Below are 15,804 nucleotides of genomic sequence, written 5' to 3' on the forward strand. Positions count from 1 at the left end.
TCACGCCATTCTCCGGCCTCAGCCTCCCGAGTAGCTGGGACTACAGGCGCCCGCCACCTCGCCCGGCTAGTTTTTTGTATTTCTTAATAGAGACGGGGTTTCACCCTGTTAGCCAGGATGGTCTCGATCTCCTGACCTCGTGATCCGCCCGTCTCGGCCTCCCAAAGTGCTGGGATTACAGGCTTGAGCCACCGCGCCCGGCCACCACCTCTAATTTTCTACTATAATAAGTAGAGAATATATCCTCATTATACCACATATTCATGAGATCTTAATATATATTGGGATTAAAAATCTCAGATTAAAAATATGTGAAAATATTTGAATGTCTGTTTATTAATCTCTATATCCTGGCTAGAAAGCAAAATTCTGAAAAGTTATATATTCAGAAAAGAAGGGGATGAATATATGAAGTTTCACTGTGGTTATATCAGCTGGAATGAAGAATATTTATTTTATCTGAATATATACTAGTATATGGAGTATAAAATACTACAATTAAATTGTTGATGGGTCTTTTGACATGCCAATATGAAACATATGCATGTTTAAACGTGTTTATAATAAAGCATGTTGTCCCGTTATATCAATGTACATTTGACAATGACATTAGAAACAGACCAGCATCTGTATTATATTACAGCACACAAGGGTTCTGGAGAGCTGTTTTCACTTGAGGGTTAGCTTCTATTCATTTACTTGATCTTTTACAGAAAGCAGGATGTAAAATTATTTCAATATGTATCTACTCTATGGAACATGTGCTAGTGGAAAGCTTTGTTCTGCATTATGTTAGCACAAATCATAGTGAGCAGATCCAAAGAACTTTCTCTTCCTGGGGGAAAAAGACACTGGAAACACTCAGCAATCTTTACTACTTTTCTATGTATATTTGTTTGTGTTTGGGTGTGTTTACCAATTTTTTGGAAAAGCATTACATACTATAGTAGAACATTTGGAAAAGATTGAAAAAATATAAAGCAGAGAGAGAAAATCACCCAATTCCACCAATAAAGACAGACATTATTCACATTTCTGTGTTTTTATCCTTTTCTGTTTCTATGACTTCCTTTATAATAGTGCAAAATATAAGACTTATTTGTGTCCACAGTCTTCATACTGTAAAAAGGATACCATGACTTGATTCTTAAGTGTGTATCAGATGCTAGTAGTATTTCTTTTCTAAGGTAGAATTTTAGTTCAATGTGGACATACCTTCCTCAAGAAACTGCATAAAACCTGTCATACTGTTTAATACTGTTATACAGTAGAGAGAGTTTCATGAATTAGAAAATGTGGGAAAAATAATCGTTGCAAGCACTACTGACCTCGTCATCGTCGGCATCATACTGGGCATAATGCTGTTCCAGCAGCTCTCTCTGGCGCCTCTCCTGTTCCAGTGTCTGGCTTATCAACTGGGCAACCTCACTCACTTGTCCTGGTTTTTCCCGCCCAATAACAAATCTGTGGAAAGGTTAACAAAGACTAATATTTAAGACTCTCCAACAAAAAGGAGTGCTAAGAAAAGTAATAAACAGGTTTGATCTCAGCAGGGTCCATCAAGCCTCAAGAAAGTAATATCACCTACGGACTTCAAAATGGTTTTCTTGGGTGAGAAGAAAGGTTAGATGAGCAATTGAAGTGATTTTTAATGACACAGCTCATAAAAGAAGGGGGGAAAAGTAAAGGACCATAAAAATTATCATTTTAAGAGAAGATGTAACATAGGTAACCCATTCTGCAGCACTTTACACATTTTTGATGCCATACAAAATGGAAGCAAGCTCATAATTTCCTGTACCATTGAACTCAAGAAGCATTTGCATAACTATAACAAAAATTGTTCAAAAACATTTTGAGGGCCAGGCGCAGTGGCTCAAGCCTGTAATCCCAACACTTTGGGAGGCCAAGGTGGGTGGATCACTTGAGGTCAGGAGTTCGACAGCAGCCTGGCCAAGATGGCAAAATCCCATCTCTACTAAAAATACAAACATTAGCCAGGCTTGGTAGTGTGCACCTGTAATCCCAGCTACTCTGGAGGCTGAGGCAGGAGAATCACTTGAACCCGAGAGGCGGAGGCTGCAGTGAGCAAAGATCGCGCCACTGCACTCCAGCCTGGGTGACAGAGACTCTGTCTCAAACCAACAACAACAACAAACATTTTGAAGTACAGCATAACTTAGGTGGCTAAATATATAACTTTGGAAATAAGAGAAAGGGAAAACTTAAGTAGTGTTTTTTGTTTTTAAAATGAAAAACTGTAATAAGAAGAGGTGGTGAATTAATTCACTTCCTTTGGGGGAAAAGATAGCATGAGAAGGGGTATGGTTCAATAAATAAAGGGAGGAAAGGAAATATTTGTTGATATTAATGCCTGTAAAAAAAGCCTAAAGAGAAAAACAAGGAAGATATTTCCTTATTGCAAGCTACAGTCATTTACGGTATATTCTTGTCAACATAATGTGTTGTGCTCAACAATTTAATATTTGTTTTTTGACATCTTTTCACACTAATATACATGTTTCTGTTTTTCTAAAAATACAAATGTGTCTCCAGGATGCAGTTTCTAAGTATTACTTCTCATCATTTTAATATGAATCTTTGTTTAAATCTTGTTTCTACATTTAATTGATGCTTTCCTCTGATTAATGTATGTTGCTGTTTGATCAATTTTAAAAGAAATATACCATAATTTTTCTGCATAATACACTAAAGGTCAAAATTTTCACCCTTGGATGTTACTAGTTAATTGCCTTTTAATAAATACTTTTATATAGTTTCAAGCAAGACTTACTTAGAAATTATCTTTAAGTGTTCACTTATCTTTTGCGTTATTTTCCTTTGGAAATCAAGTATTAATAGAATTTATAAATACTATCTTTTTCATGTTTATTCAGGTACAATTTACACACAATAAAATACATGAATTTTAAATGTACAGTTGAATAATTGTGATACATACGTAAACATGTAATTACCACATTAATGAAGATACAGGACATTTCCATCAACCCAAAATATTTCCTTATATTCCTCTCCAGTAAGTCATCTTCATCCTGGGCCTATATTTATCTTTTCCAGAGTTCTATAAAAATGGAATTTTAGGGTGTCTAGCTTGTTTGGCTCACCACAATGATCTGGAGGTTTATCCATGTTGATGTAAGTATCAGTTATTTGCTCCTTTTTATCACTAAATAGTTTTCCACTTGTATTGAATACATCACATTTGGTTTATCTATTTTTCTACTGATAGGTATTTGGGTTGATATTATAAAGAAAGTTACTATAAACATTTGTGAACAAGTCTTTATGTGAACATAAGTTTTCATTTCCTTTAGACAAATAATGGAATTGATGAGTCATATGGTAAATGTATATTTAACTTATAAAGAAATTGTCAAATTGTTTTTCAAAGTAATAGTATCATTTCATATTCCCACTAGCAATACATAAAAGCTGACGTTGCTTTGCATCCTCATCAACACTTAGTACTGTCTTTAAAAATTTTGGCCATTCTAGTAGGTATCTAGCGGTATTTCATAACGGTTTTAATTTCCATTGCCCATATGATCTTTTCATGTACTTATTGACCATTCACATATCTTCTCTAGCGACGTATCTTTTCAACTCTTTTATCCATTACTGAAAATTAGGTTGCCTTTCTATTATTGAGTTATATTTGTTCTTTATAGACAAAAATACACACACACACACACACACGTGTGTGTGTATTTTGTGTATTTTATTTTTAAAACAGAGTCTTGTTCTGTCACCCATGCTGGAGTGCAGTGGCATGATCACAGCTCACTGTATCCTAGAACTCCTGGGTTCAAGCAATCCTCCTGCCTCAGCCTTCTGAGTAGCTGAGGTAACAAGCATGTGCCCCATGCCTGGCAAAGTTCATTTTATAATGTTTTATAGAGATGACAACTCATTGTTTTGCCCAGGCTGTTCTTGAACTCTTGGCCTCAAATGATCCTCTCACTTTGGCCCCCCAAAGTGCTGGGATTACAGGCATGAGCCACCACACCTGGTCCTTTATATATTCTTGACACATATCCTGGTCCACGTATGTTCAATATACATATACAAACACATACATAATATACATCTATGTGTTTATGCATTTAATTTATTTATTAACTTGTCCCAGTCTGTGGCTTGCTTTTTCATTTTTTAAATTGTATCTCTCAAGGAAGTCTAATTTATCACGTTGTTTTAAAAATTCACACTGGACACGGTGGCTCATGACTGTAATCCCAGCACTCTGGGAGGCCAAGATGGGAGGACTGTTTGAGCCCAGGATTTCAAGACCAGCCTAAGCAACAAAATGAGACCCATCTCTTAAAAAAAAAAAAAAAAAAAAAAGCCAGGTTTGGTGGCATGCACCTGTAGTTTTAGCTACTTGAGAGGCTGAAGTGGGAGGACTGCTTGACCCCAGGAGGTCAAGGCTGCAGTGAGCCATGATTGCACCAATGCCCTCCAGACTGGGTGACAAAGCAAGACCCTGTCTCAAGAAAAAAAAAAAAAAAAAATTGATGGCTTTTGCTTCCTATATAGAAAGCCTCTGCCTGATTTAAGATTGTTAAGATTTTCTCCTATTTTTCTTCTTAAAGTGTTTATGTTTTGCTTTTATATTAGGTCAATGATATCTTGTAAATTAATTTTCATGTATGATGTGTGGTAAGGGTGGAGTTTCCTTTTGTATTTCTAAATTGATAATGAATTGTTTCAACACCATATGCTAATAACACATTCCTCTGATTACTATATAATAAGTCTTTAGGTGGTGTGAGTTTTCTAACTCTGTACCAATTGTTTTTCCTCTGCAATTCCATATAAATTTTACAATCAGCTTGTCAGTTTCTAAAATAAAGCCCACTGGGTTTAATTTAGAATTGCTCTGAATTCTAAATTAATTTGTAGAGAAGCGACATCTCAGCAAAATTGACTTGTCTGATCCCCGAACATGGTGTATCTATGTATTCATTCCGATTTTTACTTTCTCTCAATAATATACTATGGTCTTCAGTATACAGGTCTTAAAAAATCATTTGTTAAATTTACCTCTAAGTATTTCATGTTTTTTTTTTTTTTTGGATTGTAAGTGATATTGGTTTTTAAATTTCTGTTTCTGGTTATTTGTTTTTAAAGTATAGACATATAATTGATCTTTGAATACTGGCCTTGTATTCTGCAACCTTGCTAAACTCATTTATTAATCCTAGTAGCTTTTTGTAGATTTCCTAGAATCTTTTGATATATAATATCACATCCACTATGAAGAAATACATATTTTACTTCTTCCTTTCCTATCTATTTATTTGTTTATGTATTTATTGCCTTAATGTCCTGGCTAAAACTTCCAACATATATTAAAAAGAAGGTGTAAGAGCAGACATCCTCGCTTTGTTCACTGCTGATCTAGAATTCTAGAACATGAGTTCTAGTTTGCCTAGAGATACACAGAATAATTTTATTTAGCGATATTATGTTTTTTACGGTTAAAGATATATATAGTCTTTAACGTGCTAAACGAATCCATAGACAAATAATGACTACCTTGAATTCATTACATTTTTGGTAAATTTTTAAATGTCAGAAATTATGTCTAATGATACAAATATAAAGCAATTCAGAAGCTTATATCCTAGAATGGTAATTTTAGAAAAGCCTAGATTGACCTTTTATCTTTATTTAAATGCATCATAGAGTAGCATTTCAGAGTATCGCTTACTACAAAGTTGACAGGAAATCGAGGGTAGCAGTTAATGTATAAAATGCATATAAATTGAAAACAGCAGCCTAGCTCAAAGTAAAAGGTAAATTAGAATTCAAATTCATTTAAGCCATAAATTCTTTAAACTTATTTGAGAATGTTAATGTCAGATCTTTTAGTTTAACAATTTTTCTAATAGAAATAAAGTTCATTTTCTCTGAAAGACAAGTGCTACTCAGACTACAATTCAGGGAGAAAGAAAGATGATTTTAGAAATTATCTGCTAGCCAAAGATTAGAAACTACTGTTGCTATTTCCAGAAGTGAATGAAAGTGTCTTAAGAAAGACCCTGTGAGAGATTTTAAAGCAGAAAATTATTTTTATATAGTTCAGATTATAACAGAGTATATAATAAATTAGTCATTTATCACAAATCAAAACTCTAATATAATTTGCAAATTTCTTCCTATCCTCAAAAAAAGATCCCTAATTCCAAATCAGAATTATTTGTGAAGCTAAAATTAAAAAGAATAAATGCATTTATAATAGAAGTTTGACAGGAAATAAGAATCGTTCCACACTCCATGAGAAACTTGCATTTTAAATCATGAAGGCACAGTTGCTCAAAATCGCAGTTTCACTTTCTCAATTTGCCATACAATTTAACATAATTTACTATTTGTCCAATATTGCTTTGTATTCAAAATCACTCTACAGTCTTATGAAATAGAAATGATTTATAATTGCACATAAGACAGACAATTCATCTCATGAAATATACTCACTTTTAAAAGTGTAATGTTAAAGTACATATATCTCTTCATTCAGGCAGCTATTTTGAGCAGTGTTATAGCACCCAGATCCACATATCTTTAAAGCTTTGTAATCCAGTAAATTTAAAGCACAGGTTTGCAATAATAGAATGTCATCCTGATAAGTGTGATCCAGATGGAAAGCACGCAGAAGTGGAACCAAACAACAGGCCCCTGCCTCATTTTCCTCATGTGGAGATTAGTATACAACCTCATGTGTCTGAAGGGGTGATAAAAGAATAAAATGTGGTACATACATGAAAGAACTTGAATGCACTATTGTTATTATGATGAAACTGATAAAATCTCCCATACTGAAAAATCTATATCATTCAAATTACCTTCCTGTGTGTTCTTAAGTGTCTGGTCTATTTTATGCTGTCTTTGTAAATATGTCCTATAAGACTATGTATACAACTAGCATAAAGAGAATTCAGCAGAAAATGTAAAATTTAAAGTAAAGTTATTATTTCAGTTATGAATTTAGAGTATGGGTATGCTATGATAGTACAACTTAGGAGTTAAAATGGTAAGTAAAAGGGAAAACCAGCTTTGATGGGACAAATCCACCAAACTATAAATACCACTTAATGATTCTGTGACCTTGGATGTATTAATATTTCTAAGCTTTTGTTTCCACATTTGTAAAATGAGTATACTAACCATAATAAATACTATATAATCCATAAAAAAACTAAGTATGTGGTGCTTAGAGAGGGTTTAATAAATGTACATTGTTGTTTTAATCTAGACAAGACCAAATGCATTTAAAAGTACTTCCTGTAAATTGATCTGAAACTTTTGTGGCAACATTAATAGATAATGTATCAGCCTTTCACTAGTAAGCAAAGAACATTAAATTGAAAAGAAAATAGAGATGCCATTTCCTATCTATTCAGTAAATAATAAAATAACAAATTAAAATAACAAATTGTAATAGTGCTGAGGCCATGGTGAAACTGCATGTTTATACATTACTTATTGATTACAATGCACACTGTTACAATATCTTTGTTGGACAATCTGACAGTAGGTAATAAACACTATGAAATGATGAAAAAAAAGTACTTACTGTACACACTGTCCCAATTCCCTTTTATTTGATCACAGTATTGAAAATAGAGTTGATTTTTTATGAGTAAACCATAGGAAAAGGATAAAATCTTTAAAATGTGCTCTGAAAACCGAAATTTCTGTTGCCACTGAAATATTAAAGTATAAATCTATATAATCACTTTAATTGAATTTTTAAAACTTTCAAAAATATAACATTAGTCAGCAATAATCAGTCCTAAATATATGTGGCCAAATCAATTGATATTTCTGCACAACTATGATTCATATCTTATACATTATCTTTAACTGAAATGACAACATGTACTGAATCAGCCTGTTTTTAAACTTAAATTTTCTTTCTTTAAGATAATAATATTTTCTCTTGTCAAATTCTAAACTTTTTTCTTTGCTTCAACAAAGAAAAATAATGTGTGACAGTAAAAGTAATAGCGGGATCTTTTTATCTTTTAGGTATAAAGAATAAATTAACAGAAAACAAATCTAATGAATTAAATTAAAAATTAAGTATTTTTTCTAAGCTTATCATTGCCAAATAATGCAATACCAAAACTAAAATCTACAATTAAGGTTTATGTTTTTAGCCTGGCTTTTTATTGTGTTAAATGAAATTACCTTGGACAAAAATTATCACTAGATAGAAGGAATAAATACTAGTGTTCTATACTGCTGTGGGATGACTCTAGTTAACAATAATATATTACACAGTTTCAAATAGCCAGAAGGAGGATACTGAATGTTCCCAACATAAAAAAATGATAATGTTTGAGATCACAGATATGCTAATTACCATGATATGATCACTATACATTATATAACAAAACATAATTATGTACCACTTCAATATATGCAATCATGTCAATTAAAAATTTTTATCTTGTTTTAATGTGTATTATTTCACTAAGAACTGCCCTCTCTCTCCTTCATGCTGAGATACAATAAGCCAAAGCAGATACATCACTTATTCCTTTCTTTTCATTTATTATCAGGCCAAGAAATATCCATGTACTGTTCTTTGGAGTATAGGTATCTAGATTATGTGGGATTCATTTCATTAGTTTATTTGGTAAGCTGTCAAATACAAGTTAAACAACAATTAAATTGTATTTACAATTTACTAAATTGAAGTCATAAAGATCCTACCTGTTCCACGTAAATGATGAGAGGTTATAAAAAATGATAATTTATGAATTCCTTAGTTTTCAGATTTAGTTGTTTTAATAAAATTTATGTACTAGTCAAAAATGGCACTTATTTAATGTTGAAATTTAAAAAATCTCAACGTGGAATTAAGTTTCAGTAAAAATGAAAAAGCTGATTGTGGAGTCAAGACAGCAGACAGGAGACAGGGCTGACATGTAGCTCCCACTGGGACAGACAGAACAATGTGTAGAGACTCACAATGTGGACTTTTAATCCAGGAACCACCACAGGAATGTACCAGGAAGACTAAAAGAATTCATGGATGCTTTGAAAGAAGTGGCAGGCCACTGGAAGTTCTGAAAGACAGGCCAAAAACTCTGGTGATCTCTCGAAAGTGCCACCTCCTGGCTGGAGGCTGACCAACTTAGGACATTACAGCAACTCATGACAGAACAATCCTGTTCTGAGGAGGAGAAGACAACAGCTAATTCCACTGCCTGCAAAATCCCACCTAGCCAGTGGTCCTCAGTGTGTCCATGTGACAACTTTACTGCTGGCATAACCAGCATTCAAGAAAGCCAGCATCCTCAATATATCTAAAACTAAGGACTCTCACACAGTCTATTTCACAGCCCTGCCAACTCCACCAGAGCAGGTACTGGTATCCATGGCTGGGAGACCTGAAGACGGATCACATCACAGGACTCTCCACAGACATTTCCCAGCACTAACACAGAGCCTAGTAACCCTGCTAGGTGTCTAAACCCAGAGGAGCAACATCAGTCACTAAAGTCTGGTTTGCAGAAAGTCTCATCCCTAGGGAAAGAAGAAATGTACCACATCAAGGGATCACCCATGGGACAAAAGAATCTAAACAGCATCCCTTGAGTTCCAGATTTTTCCACTGAAATAGGTCACTCAAATGAGAAGGAATCAGAAAAGTAATTCTGGTAATGTGGCAAAACAAGATTCTATAACATGCGCGAAGGATCCAAACCAAGAAGAAATCTCTGATTTGCCAGATAAAGAATTCAGAAGGTTGATTACTAAACTACTCAAGTAGATACCAGGGAAAGATGAAAACCAACTTAAAGAAATTAAGGAAAAAACACAGGATATGGATGAAAAATGCTCCAGAGAAGCAGATAACATAAAGAAAAAACAATTACAACTTCTGGAAATGAAGCACACACTTTAGAGAAATAAAAAATGCACTGGAAAATTTCAATAATAGCTCAAAGTCAAGGTCTTCAAATTAACCCAATCAGACAAACAAAGAATTTTTAAAAAATAAACAAAGCCTCTAAAAAATTTAGGATTATGTTAAACAGCCAAACCTAAGAATAACTGGTGTTCCTGAGGAGGAAGAGGATCCAAATACAGTGAAGCTCAAAGAACACTTGGGAAATACATTGCAAAATGTATTTTGTGTGTAATGGATGATCACCAGCAAAAAGATCATCACCCAGGCACATAGTCATCAGGTTATCTAAGGAAAGAATCTTAACAGCTGTGAGGCAAAAGCAAGCAGTAACCTAAAGGAACTTAAAGCCGTAACATAAAGGAAAACCTACCAGATTAACAGCAGATTTCTCAGCAGAAACCCTATAAGCCAAAAGGGACTACGGTCCTAACTTTAGCATCCTCAAACAAAATAATTACAAACCAAGAACTCTGTATCCAGCAAAACTAAGCTTCAAAATGGAGAGATAAAGGATTTTTCAAATAAATAAATGCTGAGAGAATTCATCACTATCACACCAGCACTACAAGAATCTTGAAACAAACCCTTGAAATGCACGAAAATAGAACCTCCTTGAAGCATAAATCTCATGGGGCTTATAAAACAATAACACAATGAAGAAAAAACAAAGTATTCTTTGGGAGGCTGAGGCAGATGGATCACTAGGTCAGGAGTTCAAGACCAGCCTGGCCAAGATGATGAAACACTATCTCTACTAAAACTACAAAAATTATCCGAGTGCAGTGGCAGGTGCCTGTAATCCCAGCTACTCAGGAGGCTGAGGAAGGAGGATCACTTGAATCCAGGTGGCAGAGGTTACAGTGAGCTGAGATTGCCCCACTGTACTCCAGCCTGGGTGACAGAGTGAGATTCTGTCTCAAAAAAAAAAAAAACCACACAACACAACACACACACACACACACAAAAACAAAGTATTCAGGAAATAACTAGTGTGATGAATAAAATGGTACCTCACATCCCAACATTAACACTGAGTATAAATGACCTAAAGGCTCCACTTAAAAGATACAGAATGGTAGAATGGATAAAAGTCCACCAAACAAGTATATGTGGTCTTCAAGAAACTTACCTAAGGCATAAGGATTCACATAAACTTAAAGGGGTGGAAAAACGTATTTCATGTAAATGGAAATGGAAAGCAAGCAGGAATCGCCATTCTTATATCAGACAAAACAGTCTTTAAAGCAATAACAGTTAAAAAAGACAAAGAGGTATATCATATAATGATGAAAGGACTAGTCCAACAGGAAAATATCACAATCCTAAATATATATGTACCCAACGCAGCACTCCTAAATTTATAAAATAATTATTACTAGATATAAGAAATGAGATAGATGACAACACAATAATAGGGGACTTCAATACTCACCTGACAGCACTAGACAGGTCATTAAGAGAGAAAGTCAACAAAATAATGGACTTCAAATGGACTTAACAGATATTTAGAGAACATTCTACCCAACAACCACAGAGTATATATTCTTTTCATCAGCACATGGAACATTCTCCAAGATAGATCAATAAATTAATGAATTAAACAAGTCTCAATAAATTAAGGAAAATCAAAATTATATCCAGTGCCCTCTCAGACCACAGGGAAATAAAACTGGAAATTTTTGGACTCAAAAAAAAAAAAAACCCTCATAACTAAGCAAATACAGGAAAATACAATAATCTGGTCCTGAATGATCTTTAGGTCAACAATGAAATCAAGATAGAAATTTAAACATTCTTTGAACTAAACAATAATAGTGAAACAACATATTAAAACTTCTAGGACACAGCAAAAGTGGTGCTAGGAGGACAGTTCATAGCATTAACTGCCTCCATCAAAAAGTCTAACAGAGCACAAACAGACAATTTAAGGATACAACTCAAGGAACTAGAGAAAGAACAAACTAAATCCAAACCCAACAGAAGAAAAGAACCAACATTAGAGCACAACTAAACGAAATTGAAACAAACAACAAAAAATGCAAAAAAATCAATGAAATAAAAAGCTGTTTTTTTGAAAAGATAAACAAAATTGATAGACCATTAGTGTAACTAACCAAGAAAAGAAAAGATCCGAATAAGTTCAATTAGAAATGAAATGGGAGATATTGCAACCAATACCACAGAAATACAAAAGATCATTGAAGGCTACTATAAACACCTTTATGCATGAAATCCAGAAAATCTAGAGGAAATGGATAAATTCCTGAAAATATACAACCTTCCTAGATTAAGTCAGGAAGAAATAAAAACTCTGATCTTATCAATAATGAGTAGTAAGACTGAAATAGTAGTTTTAAAAATTGCCAACAACAACAACAACAACAACAACAACAACAAAAGTTCAGGACCAGAAAGATACACAGATGAATTCTGTCAGGCGTTTAAAGAACAATTGGTACCAACCTTTCTGAAACTATTCCAAAAGATAGAGAAGAAGGGAATCCTCCCTAAATCATTACATAAAGCCAGTATCACCCTAATACCAGAACGAGGAAAGGACAGAACAACAAAAAAAAGAAAACTACAGACCAACATTCCTGATGAACATAGATGCAAAAATCCTCAATAAAATACTAGTAAACCAAATCCAACAGCATATCAAAAAGATAATCCACCATGATCAAGTGAGCTTCAAACCAGAGATGCAGGGATGATTTAACATATACAAGTCAATAAATGAGACACACCACATAAACAGAATTAAAAACAAAATTATATAATCATCTCAACAGATGGAGAAAAAGCACTGACAAAATCCAGCATCCCTTTACAATTAAAATCCTCAGCAAAATTGGTATAAAAGAGACATACATTAAGGTAACAAAAGCCATCTATGACAAACCCACAGGCAACATTACACTGAACGGGGAAAAGTTGAAAGCATTCCTCCCGATAACTAGAACAAGAAAAAGATGCCCACTTTGACCACTTCTATTAAACATAGTACTAAAATGTTCTAGCCACAGCAATCTGACAAAAGAAAAAAATAAAGGGCATCCAAACTGGTAAAGAGGAAGTCAAACTGTCGCTGTTTGTGGATGATATGATCGTTTACCTAGAAAACACTAAATACTCATTCAAAAAGCTTCTGAATCTGACAAATAAGTTCAGTAAAATTTCAGGATGCAAAATGAATGTACATGAATCAGTAGCACTGCTGTACACCAATATCAACCAAGCTGAGAATCAAATCAAGAACTCAACCTCTTTTACAACAGTTCCCCACCCTCCCAAAAAAATATTTAGGGAGTTTCAAAAGATCTCTACAAGGAAAACTACAAAACATTGCTGAAAGAAATCATAGATGGCACAAATGAATGGAAACACATCCCACGCTCATGGATTGGTAGAATCAATATTGTGAAAATGACCATACTGCCAAAAGCAATCTACAAATTCAGTACAATTCCTATCAAAACACTATCATCAACCTTCACAGAACCAGAAAAAACAATCCTAAAAATTTCTATGGAACAAAAAAAGAGCCTGCATAGCCAAAGCAAGACTAAGCAAAAAGAACAAATCTGGAGGCATCACATTACCTGACTTCAAACTATACGACATGGCTATACGAAAACAGCATGGTACTGGTATAAAAATAGGCATGCAGACAAAAGGAACAGAATAGAGAACCCAGAAATAAAACCAAATATTTACAGTCAACTGATATCTGAGAAAGCAAACAAAAACATAAAGTGGGGAAAGGACACCCTATTCAACAAAAGGTGTTGGAGTAATTGGAAAGCCACATGTAGAAGAATGAAACTGCATCCTCATCTCTCACCTTACACAAAAATCAATTCAGGATGGATCAAAGACTTATATCCAAGATCTGAAACCATAAAAATTCTAGATAACATTCGAAAAACTCTTCTAGACACTGACTTAGGCAAAGAGTTCATGAACAAGAATCCAAAAGCAAATATAACAAAAACAAAGGTAAATAGATGGGACCTAATTAAACTAAAAAGCTTCTGCACAGCAAAGTATGTGCAGAAAGAGTAAACAGACAACCCACAGAGTGGGAGAAAATCTTTGCCATCTATACATCTGACAAAGGACTAATATCCAGAATCTACAGAGAACTCAAATCAGCAAGACAAAAAAAAAATCCCATCAAAAAGTGGGCTAAGGACATGAATAGACAGTTTTCAAAGAAGATATACAAGTGGCTAACAAATATATGAAAAAATGCTCAACATCACTAATGATCAGGGAAATGCAAACCAAAATCACAATGTGATACCACCTTACTCCTGCAAGAATGGCCATAATTAAAAGATAAAAAACACAGATGTTGGCATGGATGTGGTGAAAAGGGAATACTTTTACATTGCTAGTTGGAATGTAATCTAGTACAACCAGTATGGAAAACAGTATGGAGTTTCCTTAAAACCTTAAAAGTAGAACTATCATTTGACCTAGCAATTTAACTACTGGGTATCTACACAGACAAAAGGAAGTCATTATATGAAAAAGACACCCACCCACTCATGTTTATTGCAGCAGAATTCTCAATTGTAAAAAGACAGAACACCCTAAATGCCATCTATCAACGAGCAGATAAAGAAAATGTGGTACACATATATACAGCATGGAATACTGCTGAGCCATAAAAAGGAAGAAAATAATGACATTTGCAGCAACCTGGATGGAGTTGGAGACCATTATTCTAAGTGAAGTATCTCAGTAATGAAAAAGCAAACATCATATGTTCTCACTTATATGTGGGAGCTAAGCTATGAAGATGCAAAGGCATAAAAATAATATAATGGACTATGGGAACTTTGGAGGAAAGGTTGGAGTGGGATGAGGGATAAAAGGCTACACACTGGGTACAGTGTACACTGCTTCGGTGATGGGTGCACCAAAATCTCAGAAATCACCACTAAATAACTTTTTCATGCAACCAAACACCACCGGTTCCCCCAAAACAATTGAAATAAATACATAAATAAAATGAAACAATTTTTTAAATGAAAAAGCTACACCAGGATATAGTTATCAGTTCTTATATAACAAATAATTTCATTCAAACAAACATCTACTGTATATACATTTAATACCTGAAATATATATCTCTAAAAAATAAAAACAGATGCACACAACTTATACTTGAATATTGGGATACCTTCATTGGTGGGCCACAAGATCCTAGAGTGTTTTAGAAAAGCACAGTGCCTCATTGTTTCTATTCGATTATATTACATGGCTTTTCTCCAAATTTGATAGCTTTTTAATATTTAACTTGATTTCGATGAGTGTGTAGTGGTAAATTTAACTCTAGCTATTTTCACTAGTTTGCTGACAGTAGTTAAGAGTTAAAAGTCCTAGACAACCAAGCTCTTGCTCCTTATTTGTAATCGCACATTCTTACATATTTTTCCTTTCTATATTGGGAGGTAGATTAATATACCTTATTATATACTTAACATTAAAAAATTTAAAAATTCATCTATGAAGATGATTGCTTTTGAAAGCTGGATCTGGTCATTGCACTCCAGCCTGGGTGACATGTTGAGACTCAATTTAAAAATAAAATAAAATAAAAGATTTTAAAAATAAAGAAAGCGGAGTCTGAAATATTTAAACTTAATTATAGGCAACAGTTCTTTGAAACGATTTTTCTATCTAACCCAATACTAATTATAAGAATATTTTTGGCCAGGCATGGTGGCTCATGCCTGTAATCTCAGCACTTTGGGAGGCCAAGGGGGGGACCATGAGGTCAAGAGATCGAGACCATCCTGGCCAACACGGTGAAATCCCGTCTCTACTAAAAATACAAAAAA

At 34.0% G+C, this 15,804-nt stretch overlaps 1 protein-coding gene across 2 annotated transcripts in view; it reads right to left on the minus strand.

Annotated features, from left to right (window-relative positions):
• The window catches only part of PPP1R9A (protein phosphatase 1 regulatory subunit 9A), a 389,446-nt gene that overhangs the window by 93,183 nt on the left and 280,459 nt on the right, over positions 1-15,804 (minus strand). For both annotated transcript variants that reach the window (XM_025379448.1, XM_025379449.1), the window contains exon 6: positions 1,329-1,464. In XM_025379448.1, the coding sequence (XP_025235233.1) occupies positions 1,329-1,464 (136 nt within the window). The remainder of the gene's footprint in view (positions 1-1,328; positions 1,465-15,804) is intronic.

The sequence above is a fragment of the Theropithecus gelada genome, chromosome 3 (genome assembly GCF_003255815.1).
Source record: "Theropithecus gelada isolate Dixy chromosome 3, Tgel_1.0, whole genome shotgun sequence".
Lineage (NCBI taxonomy): Eukaryota > Metazoa > Chordata > Mammalia > Primates > Cercopithecidae > Theropithecus > Theropithecus gelada.